Genomic DNA, 17,192 nt, shown 5'->3' with positions numbered 1-17,192 from the left:
AGCCTTCAGGGCTTTTCCAACCCCAAAATTCTATGACTGCATCATAGTCCACACCCAACGGGTGGTTAAACTGACCACCTCACGAAACAATAAGGGACACAATACAACTTGATTTGCAAGTCTAGACCCACCACAGTGTTCACAGTCTGCAGTGTGCTTCCAGGAAGGCAATGATTCTGTTTACGTGACAAGGAAGTTCACAATCCTCAGAGAAAACGGTAATGGATGATAAGCTCTCTCTGAATCATAGTGGAGTTGCTGTTCATCAAGGCCCCTGTGTCGTAAAAAGGAGCTATATTTAAACACATCATGCTAACTGTTATTTTCTCAAGAATACACTGTTGGCTGTTTGGTTTGTTTTCTTTTTTTAACTTCAAGTTTGTTTTGCTATGAGCAGCGGGCAAGTTTTGACTATGCCATGGAAACTATGCGACCATTTTTGAGCTGTTCCGTACACAGTGAAGGGAGTTAAGCAGAGCTGGCTAGAGTGGAGTTCTAAATTCTCCTGTAACTTCAGGGACTTATGGGTGTCCTTGTTCATCTCTGTTGCTTTTGTATATACTGTTGTGAACTGGCTACCACTTTCCTAGCTACTTATTTCATAGGGCTATTTATAGCAAATTCAGAAAAAGTTTTGAGGTCTGGAAAAGAAAAGCATTCATACAGAAATGTACATTTCTGTAAAGACAGGCTGGCCAGTTAGCTCAGTTGGCTATAGTTTGGTATTGACCACACCAAGGTCCAGGGTTCAATCCCTGAACTGGCCGCCGCCACAAAAAAAGAAAAAAGAAAAAAAAAAAAAAGCATTCAGCAAAGAATTGAAAGAATAAAGTTTAAGTATCACCAGCATCACACTTCCTATAATGCTATAAAAGATTAATTCATTAGTCTTTTCAAAGGACTGTGAGATCTGAGACAGGCAAATTCATTAAAATACCCTAGTTTATCTCTAAATCAAGGCATCCTAAAAATACTCATTTCTGATGCCTTGATCAAGAGAGAAGAAATCTGAGAGAGAAATAAAGAGATGTACAAATGCTTCTATAATTCTACAAACAGCTAAATTCAAATCTCGGTTTATCTACTCTGTAATAAATATTAAGTATATACAAAGCACTGAGCTAGATGCTGTAAGGATGAAGAATTATATAAAGAATGTCCCTATATCTTCCCATACTGCAGAGAATCTTTTGTTTAGATTTTCTTCCTAAATAAACGAAAGTTTCAAGTTTCCCTAGGACATGGAAGGGCAAAACAATTTTTTCCCTCTATTATGACTTTGGCTTCATAGAAAACTTTATTTTAGAACATACTGGAGGAGAAACTCTTACCTATCAGTTTCCACTGACAAGAAATAGCTTTCTCAGAAGTGACTGAGCTACAAGATGACTGTAAGTTCCATAATAACCTGATTAAATATGACATGGGGGGAGCAAGGAACTCACGTGCATTTCAATTTCAATAGGAAGAGTTGAAATGTATTGTTGGGGAAAGCAGGAAGAAGATCACCATCATGGTTTGTAAAGATCAAGAACAATAGAACAGAAATATTCCTAAATAACTGCAAGTCACTTGGGCTTCTTTCGATGCCCTATCTCATGCCTGACTTCTCCCACTCATTGAACTTAGAAAAAAAATTAAGACAACATTTTTAAGTTATTCAAAGGCAGAAATTGTAGTCTGGACATTTAATGCAAGAAGCTCATTAATGTGGGATAAAATACTTGTTTTGACAATTGGCAAGTGTCCTTACCCAATTAATGGGAAGCCCAAAATTTCCTTAAAGCTTTACTGATATTAGATTGCTACAACTGATTATTCCAATGTATACATTCTTTGTGTGTGTTTACTTTTCTCCCTAGAGTTATGGCTAAATTTTTCTCAAAAATAGAACCAACTTCCTAAGATCTGCTTCTTTCACTTTTAATATCCTATTTTTCCAAAGCCACAGAACTAATATCCTTCAACAATGGAGTAAAATGTGAATGCTAAGAACCAGCTTTCACATCCAAGGACGGGGGAATCAAGAAGGGTTTATAGCAGAAGGCAAGTGAGGGCATACTCGCAATGATCAATATTACAGTAAGGAAATCTACAGAACATCAAAAGAAATTTTGAGCTTATGCTTCTGCTCAACTTGAGCCATCTTTTGGGACAGCCAATCACCAACAAGATGCTGCATTGGAATTCAGACAGCAAGAAAAGGCAGCCTCTTCACAGAAATGGAAAGTGAGACTCGGCCAGCTCTGTGTCCTGTGGTGTGATCTCACATAAGCATATGAACAATACATTATTTTTTTCCCCCAAAAGGAATAGTAGATCAACTTACATGGCTCTCTGGCAATGAACTGAGGTACAGTGTTGGGCAGAGGAGTACTGGGGTTTGGAGTCCCTACTAGTTTGTTCTTGGCCATCTTCGTGTTTGCCTTAGCAAACTCTAGTCGTAGTGTTTGCGGAATTTCAGGATCGAAGCGGATGCCCTTTAGAAATAAAGAACAAATGGAAGATGTTTTCATTTCCTTAGAGTCAAACCGGAATGGTGACAAAATAAACATACCAGTAAACCCTGGACTATGAGGAAAGAAGGTCAGAAAGAGCTCCCATTCTCACTGCTTACACGGAATACAAGAAAACTCACAATACGTGCCCAGAAAGTCAGAGGGATTTAGTTTACTAGATTTAAAAATCTTGTTACATGGATTTTCAATTATGCCTTTTCTTCTTGGACAAAAACTTTCTAGTTCAAGATTTAAAATGTGTATCAGCAAATTCCTAGCACAGATAAAAATTTTTATAAATGGCTACCAATTAAATAAAATAATGTAAAATACTGTACAATACTTGAGTCTGACACCTGAAATCCTAAGAGGCCTGGGCTCTGACGAGTGTTCTATTTAAGTGACTTAAAACCATGTAATTCTTCAATGCTGTTAGTTTCACTAACTATAAATGGAGAAGAATATTCCCATCCCTTTCTGACTGCAGAGCTTTATAAAGGTAATACAAGTATTCTGCATTGCTCAGAAGACAGGATTTAAAAGAATTGTAAGATTTCAATTTAGGGCTGGCCAGTTAGCTCAGTTGGTTAGAGCGCAGTGCTATAATACCAAGGGCAAAGGTTCAGATCCCCATACCGGCCAGCTGCAAAAAAACCCACCAAAAAAAGATTCAACATAATTAGTTTAATTTGATTCCAGTTAGCTTATAAATTTATGTAAGATCTGAATGTCTCGATGTGGTGAAGTCCTGATTTTAATTATAGTTGGCTTACTACTACCTACATGGAGAGACAAATGATAATACAAGCCAAAGAGATAACAGTAATTTACATCGCCCCTGACCCTGTTATTGAAATTTATCTAAAACAAATCATATTCAACAAAATAAATCACAAACAGTTTAAGAGACGAGATTTAAGAAAAAAGTCTATTTTGGACATCCTCTCCCCATTTAAGAATGACTTCATTACTGATCTTAAAAAAGACCCTCACAATAACTGTGTCAAATGCCATGAATTCTGGACCCCAACAATAGTGTAAAAAAGACATCCCAGTACAGTGCATGAGTGTGCATCCAAAATAGATTCAGGTCCCGTGTTTCTCTGTATGGTACGTTCTAGAAAGGGACTGGAGTCCTGAAAATCAGCATCCTAAGAATACAGGTTTTTCAGTTAGTGTTCTGAACGTACACATATGGGCCTGAGAGCCTCAACCCCCTTCTTATTCTTAATTAGCTTGAAGAAAAACAAGAGCCATTTCCACAAGAAATGAGTAAGACTCTCTCACTCTGTAGACCAGGATGAATGACACTGAACTTCACAGCTCTGCTCCAAATATGCAAGGAAGAACCTGTGACAGGGTGGCAAACGGCAGTAAGAGGAAATAAGGGAGAAAGGGGAAGAAGACAGAGGTACTCAAGGGAAGTACAGCAAAAGCCACAGAGCCCTGACCCAGAGATGACTTGGAGTGGGTGGAATTTCTTTGTGAGCCCGATTTATTCAACCTAAGAAACCAGTTTTGGCTGGTAAAAGGGGAAAGAAAATAAAAAAGGAATGCACATGTGTAGACCTAACCAACACCAGAAAGTGAAAAGGGGGTGTCTGATTTGTTGAGCAAAAAACTTTTCTTAAACTGGTCTTGGTTTTTTTTTTTTTTTATTTAAATTTGGGAAACCTCAGTATTATCTTGCCAGAAACATATATAAGGAAAAAAACAGCTGCATTCTGAAGCAGCATTTGCTTCCACTTAAAAGCACTTCACTCTATCAAAGCTAATATCACAACAGAATAAATATTTCCAAATATGGACTTAAGAACTGTGGTCTTTGCTGGGAAACAAGCAAAGTCCCTGACTGTCATTTAAAGGTATGATGGGGAAGGACTTGTGCATTCACACCATACCCATCAGAAACACATTATAGCAACTTGCCATCAATTTCAGGGTGTCCTCCCTGACACTAAACTCCACAAACCTTCCTGTGAAGAAGTGGTTTTCCTAAACCTGAGAGCACATCAATGTGACTAACTGTGGTCCAGGCCACTGGGGGTAACATGAGAAGAGCATACTGGGAACTGTCTGTAGTCCTCTGGAGCGCCTATTTCTCAGACAGTAAGGCTGCACGTCTGAATCCCATGCCCCGGCTCTTTCACTGGTACTCCAGATCAACTGAGACTCCATACAACGCGCTTGCCTCTTACACAACCTGGGCTGGCAGCTCGCATCCTAAAACATGCTCAACCGAGTCTCCTCTACTCCCTGCTCCTCGCCTTCATACCCTCCTCCCACCTGAACTAAAATAACATCAACATCATGTTCCAAATCAAAGTTCCAGCATCCTTATTAAAAAAAAAAAAAAAAAAAAAAAAAGCCCAGAAGTTAAAATGACCTAATTTGTTTGGCAGCTTATTCAGAGGCCGGAGGCTTAGAATACAAGCCACATTCCTCTAACATCTTTAGCAGCAGGACCATATTTGGTAATCAATATCCTGCTCAGCTAAGTTTCTATCCATAGGGATTAGCCAAGCCAAAACCATTTTAAATAAAAGATGATGAAGAGGAGAGAGAGGGAAAGGGGAAGAAAGAGCATGGAAGTGAAGAGGAAGAAAAAAAAAAGAAAAGAGAAAAAGAAAGACAAAAAAGCGGACGATAGAAAGGAGGAGGGGGTATAAAAAAAAATACCTTGTGCTTTTCATTAAAGCCTAATAAGAACCTTCTCTGGCTACAGTAACTTCATATTAAATACTGTCAGGATAAGATTTCTGCTAAATGAAAAGGGGAAACCTGTGCCTTTCGAAATCAACTTTTTCCTCTCTTACTTATAATTCAGCAAAACCCTTCTCATAACGGACAGAGAAACTTCTCTTCCCAATGTTAAGTGGTGTGCTAGTTACATGGACCAGAAAGGACCATTTCTGGACATCAGTATGTTATTAATTTGAGGATAAACAGTTACTTACAAGCCACCCGATCTGACTACTAGGACACCCGACAGTCTCAGTCAATCCAGGTTCAAGATGATCTACAGAGGCTGAACTCTCAAGGGCAAACTCTGGGAGATAAACAGACACTGCTGACAAATACCGTATTCTTGGTAGCTGTAAGAATATACCAGGGCAGTTTCACTCAAGGCAGAAAGTGCTTGGGGAGCCAAAGGAGGCATCACAGAGGAAGTGATGGAAGAGAAGTTCACCAGGTGACAGTCCAGGAAAGGGCTCAGCAAATTTCTGTGACAGGATGCAGAGGGTGCATGTGTGTGGGGGTATGCGTGGGGGGGAGGAATGACTGCACAAGCAGGGTGGGGTGAGATCACAAAGGACCTCTTACGCCATGAGTGAGGACTTTAGAGTGTGTGCATGGCTGAGCCATTAAAAAATTTAAAAATGGGTGAATAATATGATCAGACTTACGTAGTAGAGCTGTGATCCTCAAATGTGCATCATAACGTGCATCAGAAGCAACTGGAGGACTTTCTAAATACAGAGTGCTGGGCCCACCTCCAGAGTTCTGATTCAGTACATATGGGATGGGATCCGAGAATTTACATTTTTATCATGTCCCCAGGTAATGCTGATGCTGCTGGTATAGAGATCACATTTGAGAGTCACTGTAGTAAAGGATAACTCTAGTGGTGGTAAGGAAGAGGGACCCAATGCAGAGACTGGAACAGAAGAGACATGAAGCAACTGGAGCAGTCCTGGGAAGAGAAGTCAGGTGGGATGGCTGCACTGCTGGTCCTTCCTTCGTCTTTGGGAAAGGCACCCAGGGGCCAATGTCTGTGTTCTCTGCCCTTGTTCCTCTCACCATAGCTGACTACTTAAGGAAGAGATGCTGCCCAGAGTGATCAAACATGTTTTACTCTTTTGGGGATTTCAACCTTGAGTGCAGAGATACAGAAAATGGATGTGGCGGGAGCTGAGTCACCATAATAGCCTCTCACCAGAGAAAAGGACTCCAAACTCCTGTCACTGAGGTCCTCAGAGTGCCCTGATGCCTGATGAAGTCCTGTCCATTTGTTACAATATGAAAGCCAGTCTGTTAGTCTTTGACAACAAGTCTTAAAGAAAATGGAATCATGCATTTAGAGAAAAAATGGTAGAGAATGAGGCAGAGCAATATATACTTATTGAGAAAGATGTGATGGCTATATTAGGTTAAATAAAGATGCTCAACAATGTTTAGTAGTGTGGGGATAGAGGGGAGAGGAGACTCTGTATGCATGTGTGTACACGTATAGTCGTCTATCTGTGCAAGTCAAGAAATGTTTATAATAAGACAACCAACATGTTAATAGCAGTAACCTTGGTGGTGGTACACGGCAGGGGCACAAACCTCTGTACAATTTTCTATTGTTGAAATTTGTACAAACAATGTATAAAGTTATAATTTATAAAATCCAAGACAAATTTTTTTAAAAGAGGGAGAGAGGTGGCATAAGGATTTCCTGCAGAGGGCTAGCACAGCCAGAGCAGAACCAGCAGTAGACATCCTGGCACACAGTACTCAAGCAGCTACGTTGGTGGTTTTTTTTTTTTTTTTTTAAGATGACCAGTAAGGGGATCTTAACCCTTGACCTGGTGTTGTCAGCACCACGCTCTCCCAAGTGAGCTAACCGGCCATCCCTATATAGGGATCCGAACCCTTGGCCTTGGTGTTATCAGCACCAAGTGAGCCACGGGCCAGCCCCTACATTGGTGTTTTATATTTATTCTTTAAAAAAATTTATTGTGAAATAACTTCATACTGTAGAAAAGTTGCAGATGTAATACAAAGAATTCCTGTACAGTCTTTGTGCAGATTTCTCAAATGTTAGCTTTTTACCACTTTCGCTTTATCATTCTCTACCATTCTGTCTCTCTCCTCCCCACATTTATATTATATATACACACAAACACACACAGATTTTTTCCTGAACTGTTTAAGAGTAAGTTGCAAGCATAATGCCCCTTTACCCTTTACTTTAGGTTTGATTTCCTAAAAACAAGGACATGTCTATGTTTTCCTGATTAGGATCTAATCTGGAATCGTACATAGCATTTAGTTGTCATCTCTTTAGTCTCTTTTATAATCTGGAGGAGTTCTTCCGTCCTTGTCTTTCGTGACCTTGACATTTTTGAAAGTACAGGCTGTTTATTTTGTAGAACGGCCCTCAATTTGGGTTTATCTAATATTTTTCTTTAGATTCAGGTTATGTATTTTTGGAAGGAATATCAGAGAAGAGGTGTGTGCCTGTTCAGTGCATCATATTGGGAGGCACATGGTATTTTTGTTACTAGTGATATTAACTTTGATCACTTGCCAAGTATCTCTAATGCAAGGTTACTATGTTTTTTTTCTTTTTAACTAATAAGAATCTTATTGAAATGCATCTTCACACTATATTAATATCTTGTTTCTCATGAAAACTACTATTTTAACATCTATTAATGATTCTTACTTAAAGCAATTGTTACTATTGCAGTTGCCAAACGGTACTTTGGTAATCTCATCCTTTTATACAGTGTATCAATCAGTTTTCTACTCTATGGAAAAATTTCCCTTCTGTCCTGTTTATTAACTAATTATTCATTTACACCAGAACTTACAGATTCATATTTTACTCTATGATAACACACCGCCATCATTATTTACTTTGGTGCTCAAATTGTCCCAGAGTTGTGTGTACACATGCATGCAGCACACGTGCTCTTACACTCACATCTTTTTCTTTATGTCATTCAGATATATTAAAGTTCATACTGATAGCTTCAATTCCAGTCTAACGCCACTGGGTTAATTCTAGCCTTCTCCTTTGCATATTTGTAACTCCTTTGCTGAGAGTGAGAATATTAGCTCTCATCCACTATACATTTATTTATTTGCTCAATACAAGAATGCACATTAAGTAGTTTCAGAATTGCTAACCAATACCACTATAAAAAAACAAACCTAATAATGACAGTTCATTATTTATTTAGTTCTTTTTGTCTTTAGCTTAAAGGTATATAGCCAAATGTGTACACTCAAGAATTACTTGGGTTATTTTTCTCCCCACCTTTAGTGTGACTGTGTTATTTATCTGAAATACAATTAAATTTGTTTGTTTCTGTTTGTATTCAATTTGGTATTTCTCACCATCCTTGTCTTTACTTCCTCTGTGTATTCACAGCAGGTAAAACTGTTTTACCATTTCAAAAGTTAGAATTAATTCATCAACCCATTTAGGCTTGTGTTTACCCATTTATAAATAAGTTTTATGAACACTGACTAAAAAGCTGAGGACCAGAATTTTAACCCCTCCTCCCTACCTGCTGTGACTTCCTGAAGGAGATGGTGGGGATGAGGGCATTCTCAAGTCTCAGTTCTGCTTGACACCTGTCTTTTCTTGGCTTTTCCTGGTGAATCCTGGGCTGAGAAAGTCTTTGCAAAGTCCCAATGTGGGCAAACTCAAATTTTCGAGAACACTATTCCATTTGGGCAAACCAGGTCAAACTGCATCTCTACTGGAGACACTGCTACCACTCACTCCACTGTCAGTGGTCCCTGCTCTCTTCTCTGGGAGACGGCCAAAAGTCACTTACTTCCTTACGAGTTCCCTATCGAAATCTGTTACAGTTTTCATACACACACCCTTCTGATCTCGTGATCCAGTGGATCTGGGGCACATGTATTGAACTGGATGAAACTGCCTTTTTTGGTAGGATAAAAATAGTAAAGTAGCAGTAATATCATAAGATACAACCTAATATGTTGAAAGAGCTCCTCAGATGATTCTAAGTTTCTTACTGCCCCAAATGAAAATCCAAATCAGCTTTAAAGAATGTGGGAGTCCAGAAACCCCAGACTAGTCAGGTGCTTATGCTGAAGGGGAAAAATAAACGCTCTTTACTTACAAGGTTTTTAACCAATTCATTCTGACTTTCTAATACAGAATGAGAATAATTTGTTACCAGAAACTATATATGCAGTATAATAAGATCTCAATGTATGAAAGACCATCTTCTTTTATAATCTCAGTTTTTCCCTTGCCTTAAGAATCGTTAGGTTGTCTGGTTAGCTCAGTTGGTGAGAGTGTGGTGCTGACAACACCAGGGTCCAGGGTTTGATCCCTGTACCAGACAGCCGCCAGAAAAAAAAAAAAAAAAAAAAAAAAAATCTGACACTTATAAGGTTATGATCAGGTTAATGGAACTCTGAAGTCAAGGCCAGACTTGCCACTGATCCCTTTTTGATCTTGTAATCTAATTAATCTCAGTACCTGGATCTTGTTTTATCTCTCCTCCTCCACGCTATCCTCCTTATCTTGGTATCTGAGGGCTGGAGTTCTGATACACTTCTTTAGGTTCTCCCAGGCAGAGACCCCAGTAAATATCTGAGCTGCTTCATAACCTGCTGTCAGTTCCTTCAAGACTTGCAGCAACGTCAGGTGGTAGGTGATCAACCCTGTAATCACTGGGGCCTTTCTTATCACCGACTGAGCCTGAGTTATAATAACTTTTTACATCTTTATTTGTCTTTATAAAGGTAGTAATTCTAATCCTTCAAAGCATAAGAGATCAGATAGTACAGTGAAATTACGGGGATGGGGCAGTAAAGTGATTTCCTTCCAAATTATCAGGAATTTCCAAACACTGAACAGAAGAGATGAAACATTAGTTTAACAGAAAATTCAAGTTCTTATTTTAAAAGTTGCTGGACTATCATATGCTATCACAAATATTTTTAACAACAGATTTGAGATGCAATTCATATACCATAAAACTCATCCATTTAAGGAGACCATTTCAATGATTTTTAGTATAATCACAGAGTTGTGCAACCACTACCAGTTTATAGCTTTAGAATCTCCTCATTGCCTTAAAAAGATGCTCTACATAAATATGTATAGTCAAAAAAACCAAAAAACAAATCTCTATACCTATTAACTGCCACTCTCCATTGATCCCTCTGCTCCTCCAATCTGTCCCCTCCCCCAACTACTTTCAGTCTCTATGAATTTGCTTCTGTATTCAGGATGTTTCATATAAATGGAATCATATAATATGTGGTCTTTTGTGACTGGCTTATTTACCTAGAATAATGTTTTCAAGATTCAACCAGGTTGTAGCAGGCATCAGCACTTCACTGTTTTTAACAGCTGAATAATAATATTCCATTGTATGGATATATACACATATTTATCATTTCACGAGCTTTATGGGCATTGGGTTGTTTCACTTTTTGGCTGTTGTGAACATTTCTGTATAAGTTTTTGTGTGAACATATGTTTTCAATTCTCTAGGAGCACTACTTGATCATATGGTAACTCTATGTTAACTTTTTTGAAGAAATGACAAAGCATTTTCTAAAGCAGCTGTACCATTTAAATCCCACTACCAATGTATAAGCATCCTAATTTTTTCACATCCTTGCTGGACACTTCTTATTTCCTTAATTTTAGCCACCCTAGTAGGTGTAAAGAGATATCTCACTGTGGTTTTGATTTGCATTTCTCTATGCTGTGATATTGTTAAAACACTATAAAAAGAGGTCTAAGAATAAAGGCCTTCTAGTATTTCCAAAGAGCATTTGGTCATAAGGAAAGGAAATATCCTGCGGATCACAAATCTTTAAACAGAATAAAAGGAAATGAAGATGAAAGAATTGACTTTTTCCACTTAGAAGTTAAAAACACAAGTAAGAAATATAGACTGTTTTCTGATGTCATTTCCATCAGAATCTAGGAGGTAAATACATACTTTAGAGATATTCTGAGATCTCACAGGAACCGAAGTATATTTACAATATTTCTCTTCTACAAGCATCATAAAACATTCAGTCAGATTAGAAACAGACACTAGACAGTGTATATGCAAGCTTCCCCAGGAGTCTGTGAAAACAAGTTGCATTCAGTTGGAGCTTTAAATGACTCAATGATAGGGCAAATACAAATTGGCATCTGGGTAACCTGGGTAATCGATTACAGTGGAGCTGTGTGGAAGTTAAAGGAAGAGCTGCATGTTATTCTTACAAATAAAAAGGATGATTTGAAAACTGGAGGAAAGGAAAGGAGAAGGGAAAATATAAAAAGTAAAAAATAAATGCCACAAGTTCAGAAATTTCTTCCCAAATCAATATTTCTGAAAATGAAGGAGTGGAAAATTTCAACCATTTATGAACATACCATTGTGTCATACGTGGAAACTTGTGATGCTAAAAATATTTTTAAAAAACAAAACTAGGGCCGACCCTGTGGCTCACTCGGGAGAGTGCGGCGCTGGGAGCGCCAAGGCCGCGGGTTCGGATCCTATATAGGGATGGCTGGTGCGCTCACTGGCTGAGTGCAGTGTGGGTGACACCACGCCAAGGGTTCTGATCCCCTTTCTGGTCACGAAAAAAAGAAAAAAAAAAACAAAACTATCTGTGAGTAAAGCAGCAGGAAGCCGGTAGAGAACGGGGTCAGGTTCTCTGACGGTAAGTAGTGAGGAATATCTACATAAAGCATGAAATTCACAAAATTGTAATACTGAATTTTTGGCTCTCCTAACCTAGTAGTTCTCAACCGTGGGTAGTACTCCTCATTTTCCCCACCCCCACACCATTCCTAAGGGATAATGTGTGAGGGTGTTTGGGGCTGTTGACTAGAGACCATACTGGCATTCAGTGGGCAGGAGGCAAGGAAGTCCTACAGTGAACTGGACGATCCCATACAACATAAGAAATGTCTCATCCCAAATGCCAATACTCTCCCCAACACAAACAAAGAAATTAATTAAGATCCAGAATAGTCAAGTAATCTGCTTAAATTCTGAGTCAACTACTGGTAGAAGCCATATCAGAATTCAATTTTCTGATTCTCCTGATTGAATATGCACGTGTGAGGACATGACAGTTCTGTACAGTTCTTTATTTTACAAAGACTGCATTGTTTTCAGGTAATATAATAGAGGTTGTTGTTCAGTTTCCACTGTGCTAAAACTTAACTAGACATGGGTTCCAAGAGAGAATGAACAAGTGAGGGGAAGAATCTGTTAGACTAAACCATATTTCATACTTTTCCTAAATAAGGGCATTGCTTGCAGAAGCATCAGGACTTGTTAATACAACAGCATGTGCTGCTGGTTCACTGCCCATTGAGAAACTGTATCACACCAATTATGCCTTGATCTTTTTTTTAATCAAACTACCTACCTCCAAGTGCTTGCCCTGGCTTTACCTTAGAATAATCTGATTTAACACTCATTAATTACCCTCCTTGTCTAAATCAGAGGAACCTGTAAGTATGTGTCCCTCTGCAGTGGTAAGATAGCTATATTATACTTCAAAAGACAGACTCCTTTCCAAGGATTCTCTGGGATGTACGTGGCCACGGAGCCATTCAGGTTGATGCAGGGCTGAGTCCAGGTACGATTCTTTGCTCCACTGCCTAATTTAACAGTCTTCCGGGAAGCATTAGGTTGCTAGATATCTCATATCTGCTTTTACTTGTTTTTACATACTTGAATTAAAAAAAAAATCTGCACAATTTTGTTTCTAATCAAGGTGTTCCATAAAACATTTTATCCTGCTTTGAAGGTTTTAGTGACAAAAAGGAATATACTTCCATGTCTAGTCTAGAATGTTTCCACAGATTTAGACTTGATTTCAACCCTATGTAATTTTTTCTTTGATAATATTTGTAACAAGCTAAGGTCTCTGAGTGTTATGATAGAATCAGTTTGGCCAAGATACAGAAGCCTAATCTCATTCCTCATTAACCATGTTGGGTCTGGAGTAAAAGGATTTTAATAATATTTCCTAGTGACTCAGCAATTTCCTAAAATACAATGGTTCCCTCGACTTCACTTTTATTCCTATGAACAAACCATGGCACTCAAACTCACACCTTCCCAGCACTAAGCCAGACTCCTATGGTTAAACCTAAAAACTGATTAAGGTAAGGATGTATCTGCCCCAACCACAAAATGGGGAAAACCTCATTTCTTCCCCCTGAACTCAGAAGGACTAGAAATACAACTAGGAGAAGACAGCCTTGGTTGATCAACCCCCTTCTACTTACTGGCAGAGGTAGTGAGAAAACTAGTTCTCCAGAAATACTATCAGCTGTTGTTAATTATAGTGATAATTATAAAAGAGACACCCCAATTCAAGGTCACAATCATTTTTGTATAAATTCCCTGAAAATTAGAGGCTTAAATTGTGGGTATTAGCAGTATGAACTTTGGAGTCTGACTACCTAGATTCAAATACTACCTCCACTGTTGACCTTGGATATGCCTCAGTTTCCTCACCTATAAAGTGGGCATAAAAACAGTCCATATCTCAGAGGGTTGACTGTAAAAATTAAATGAGTTCTCCTTGTAAATGGTTAGACTAACATGGCAAATGATAAGCACTGGGCCACAGGATTTAGTGCTTATCAGCTAATAGGCTACTCCTCCAAATATGAACTAATAGGGTTTCTTCTCCTTTGGCTTTTTAGAGGTCTTCTTCTATCACTTGTAAAAGAGAAGGATGAGATTCATGCCCAGCTCTGAGATTCCTCTAACTAGGAGGAAGCAGCAGGATACCTGAGTTGCTGTCCAATATGGTGCTGTGTAGTTGCAGAGAATTCTTTTATTCCACATGGTTTTGTTTCCTGCCCCCACCCAGAGAGCTGATATGTGTTCCTGCTTCTCTTGTCCCATTTCTGTTGGTTCACATAGTCTGAGTAGTTCCTGGGGTCCTGGCTAGCAACTGCAGAGACTGGATCCCCTTTGTAGATGATCTAGGTAAGACATGCTTCAGAGGTATCTGGATCTCCATACGACTTGACCATCCATTCCAGCCAAATTAATTTCTTTTCCAGTAAAGCACACTTTTGTTAGCCAGCCAACCCTGTGTACATAACCATGCCCTAGGAGAATCTGCTTTGTATAGGATGACTATAAAGTCTTGACAGGCCTTTGAAGATGCTATAAACTCGATCTTTAACATGTCAACAGAATCAGAGTCAAACAGAGTTTATTTTCCAAAGGGTTGAGAGGGCATGATTGTTTGAACTTTTGCCACTATGTTCTCAAATTATCCTGAAAAGGATGATTGAAAGACCTGGGCCCTGAAAATGATAGGAAGGGGTTGTCTCTGGGCCAAACAGTCAGTTACCACAAAGCAGTATTTTACAGTGACACTTTGAAATAGATAATATTACATGGAAAGAAACAGGCCAGAGTGCAGATGGTATTCTTTTACTTGGAATCCTGATGTTAACATTTTTACTCCAAGGACTTTAAAGGTAAACAGGGGTCAACTGTGCTGGTAGGGACAAACGCATCTCTTGGAATTCTTAATACAGATAACAAAAGTGGCTGGTACTCCAGCAACCACTTTCATTTACAGTCCTCACTGCCTCCTTGTCTCGTGTCTCATTGTTGGAACAATGAATATACCCATAAGTGTTCCCTCTTTCCCCTTCACATGACTGCCTTTTACTCCTGCTACCTGCTAAATAAAGGCACGAAAACAAATGACACTGACAATGAAAGACTGAAAGGAATTAGATCCTAGGCAATAGTTTTCAATTTAGTTAAATTTTTGACTCTGATAAGATCTTGAGCTGACACGGGGAAAACGTACAAACAAACTTCTAATGGTCCAACTATTTAATGTCAACCCAAGAGGTTCCAGTCTAATGTCTGTCACTCCACCGGACACCAGAGAAACCTCAGAATTTTAATGGCCAACTTCACTTATTTGGGAAATCAACCAAGACAGTCTGCCTCAACCAAGCACCTCCCTGTACTTGAGGTGCATCTCCACAAAGCTCAGATCATGGGCTTAAACCAGTGAGTCTGGCACAGAAGGAAAAAGAAAATAAAACTGATAAACAAAAGAAATCACAACCTTATTCTCAGCCAGTCTATATTACTGAAGCTGGCCAATCTAGAAAACTACACTTTTGGTGACACAGAATATCTCACAAAAAAGCAAGGGCATTTCTATGTGCAAATTCATTACCAATTATAACTAAAAAAAAATAGTTTAAATCTCTTTTCTTAGTGATGGCAAACTGAGAGCATCACTTTCATTCATAACGGCTACATATGTACTCACACACCTTGTATAAAGTACAATACCCAGGATTAAATTGAGTAGTGATGAATTTCGAGATACTAATTTCATATCCAATTAATAGTTGACTACATAGGCCCTTTAAATGTAAAGGGCTTTTTTAAAATATAAAAGGGTTACTGGTGGAGAGACTAGTGTTTCAAAGATGGTGTCAGATACAAAAATACACATTAATCTAATTATTGAAAAGGAGAACACCCACTTTTGCACATACCAGGCAAAATAAGAAAATGGACATGTACGTATGTAAGTGCTCTGTGAACTCAAAGATCTGTTGAATGATTACCACTGTGCAATATAAACAGTCTCAGAATTATAAAAACAAAGTGTGTCTGTGTCTATATAGAAAAGCATATGAAGAATAAGTCCTATTTATGAGGTAGGCGGGCTAAGAGAATGCATTTAACACACTCTTCTTTTAGTTTCACCTTAACTGCTTGTTAGGTCACTTGAGGACCCATCCTATCTTTCTGTATATGCTGTAAGGATCATTCTGCAAAGTTTACTTTGAGCTTTTATTAGTGGCTGGTGGAGAAGAAGAAATAGGCAGGGGAAGGAGAGGAAAACAGTGCTGACATAAACAAATTCTACAACTGAAAAAAGACAGTTGCCTAAACTTTCCAAATCCATTTTGAAAAGTCTTCCATTTAAAGATCAGACACACACCACAAGAGGTGTGTATTTTTACTGCCCTGCTTCTGCTCTCCAGGTTTTGTTTGTTTGCTTGCTTGTGTTTTTGGCATCCAGCTGGTATAGGGATTGAACACATGAACTTGGTGTTATCAGCACCACACTCTAACCAATTGAACTAACCAGCCAGCCCTATTCTCCAGTTTTTTAGCAATGAATCCCCTTACTCCCAAAACAAGATCCAGCTAAAGCATTCCACAATGTGCACAACCAAGTTTAGGTAATGTTAATGAAGTTAAATACCAAAAGGGGATAGAAAACATGTACATTCTAGCTGTTGATTTTCAAGCTGCACAACTGGGTAATGAAATTTTTTTCCCTCAATATCATTTACAACACCAGATATGGTAATTGATGCAGGGGGTTGAGGGCTGGGGAGAGAATCTCTGATGAATTCAGTAAAAATAAAGGAATAAGTAAAAGGGATCGAATTTGCTCCTTAAACACTTTTTTTTTTTCCTTAAACCAATTTTTTTTTTAAAACCTCTAACAAAGACTATCAGATGGCTTGCAAGCTCTTCCTACTAAGAATTTGGGGCTTAGGCACAAAGTTGAAAAGAATGTAAACAGTCAAGTCCAAACTTCCAAAGTTCACTGCAAAGTACTTCCTGTGCAGCACAGAGTGCCAAAACAAAGAGAGGCAAAACCTATCTCACCTCTGAGCAACTTTAATCAATGCTCTTCCTCTGTTCTAATATATCATCTTAAAACCATCTGGTGATCTGACAAAGCTTAGGCTGAATTTCCCTCTTTCTGCAAAAAGGCTGTGTATACAGTAAACTTGAAGTCAGGAATCTTCTAAATAAAACAGTTTATAATGAAGGGATGTGGGATTTTCGAAATACAAATTCAATTTGAGTTTAAAATGTAGAAAGACATAAACAATTAACAACATAGAATAAAAGGGAATAAGGGTGTATTTGTTTGGCTTATAATATT

The 17,192-nt window shown here is 38.5% G+C and overlaps 1 protein-coding gene across 2 annotated transcripts in view; it reads right to left on the bottom strand.

The window, feature by feature from the left end:
- Window positions 1-17,192, bottom strand: part of RBPMS (RNA binding protein, mRNA processing factor) — a 171,699-nt gene that overhangs the window by 71,537 nt on the left and 82,970 nt on the right. For both annotated transcript variants that reach the window (XM_063077249.1, XM_063077248.1), the window contains exon 5: window positions 2,330-2,480. In XM_063077249.1, the coding sequence (XP_062933319.1) occupies window positions 2,330-2,480 (151 nt within the window). The remainder of the gene's footprint in view (window positions 1-2,329; window positions 2,481-17,192) is intronic.

Source organism: Cynocephalus volans, chromosome 13, assembly GCF_027409185.1.
Source record: "Cynocephalus volans isolate mCynVol1 chromosome 13, mCynVol1.pri, whole genome shotgun sequence".
In the NCBI taxonomy this organism is placed as follows: domain Eukaryota; kingdom Metazoa; phylum Chordata; class Mammalia; order Dermoptera; family Cynocephalidae; genus Cynocephalus; species Cynocephalus volans.
The sequence above is the reverse complement of the archived record's forward strand: the minus strand, read 5'-3'. Positions and strand labels throughout refer to the sequence as shown.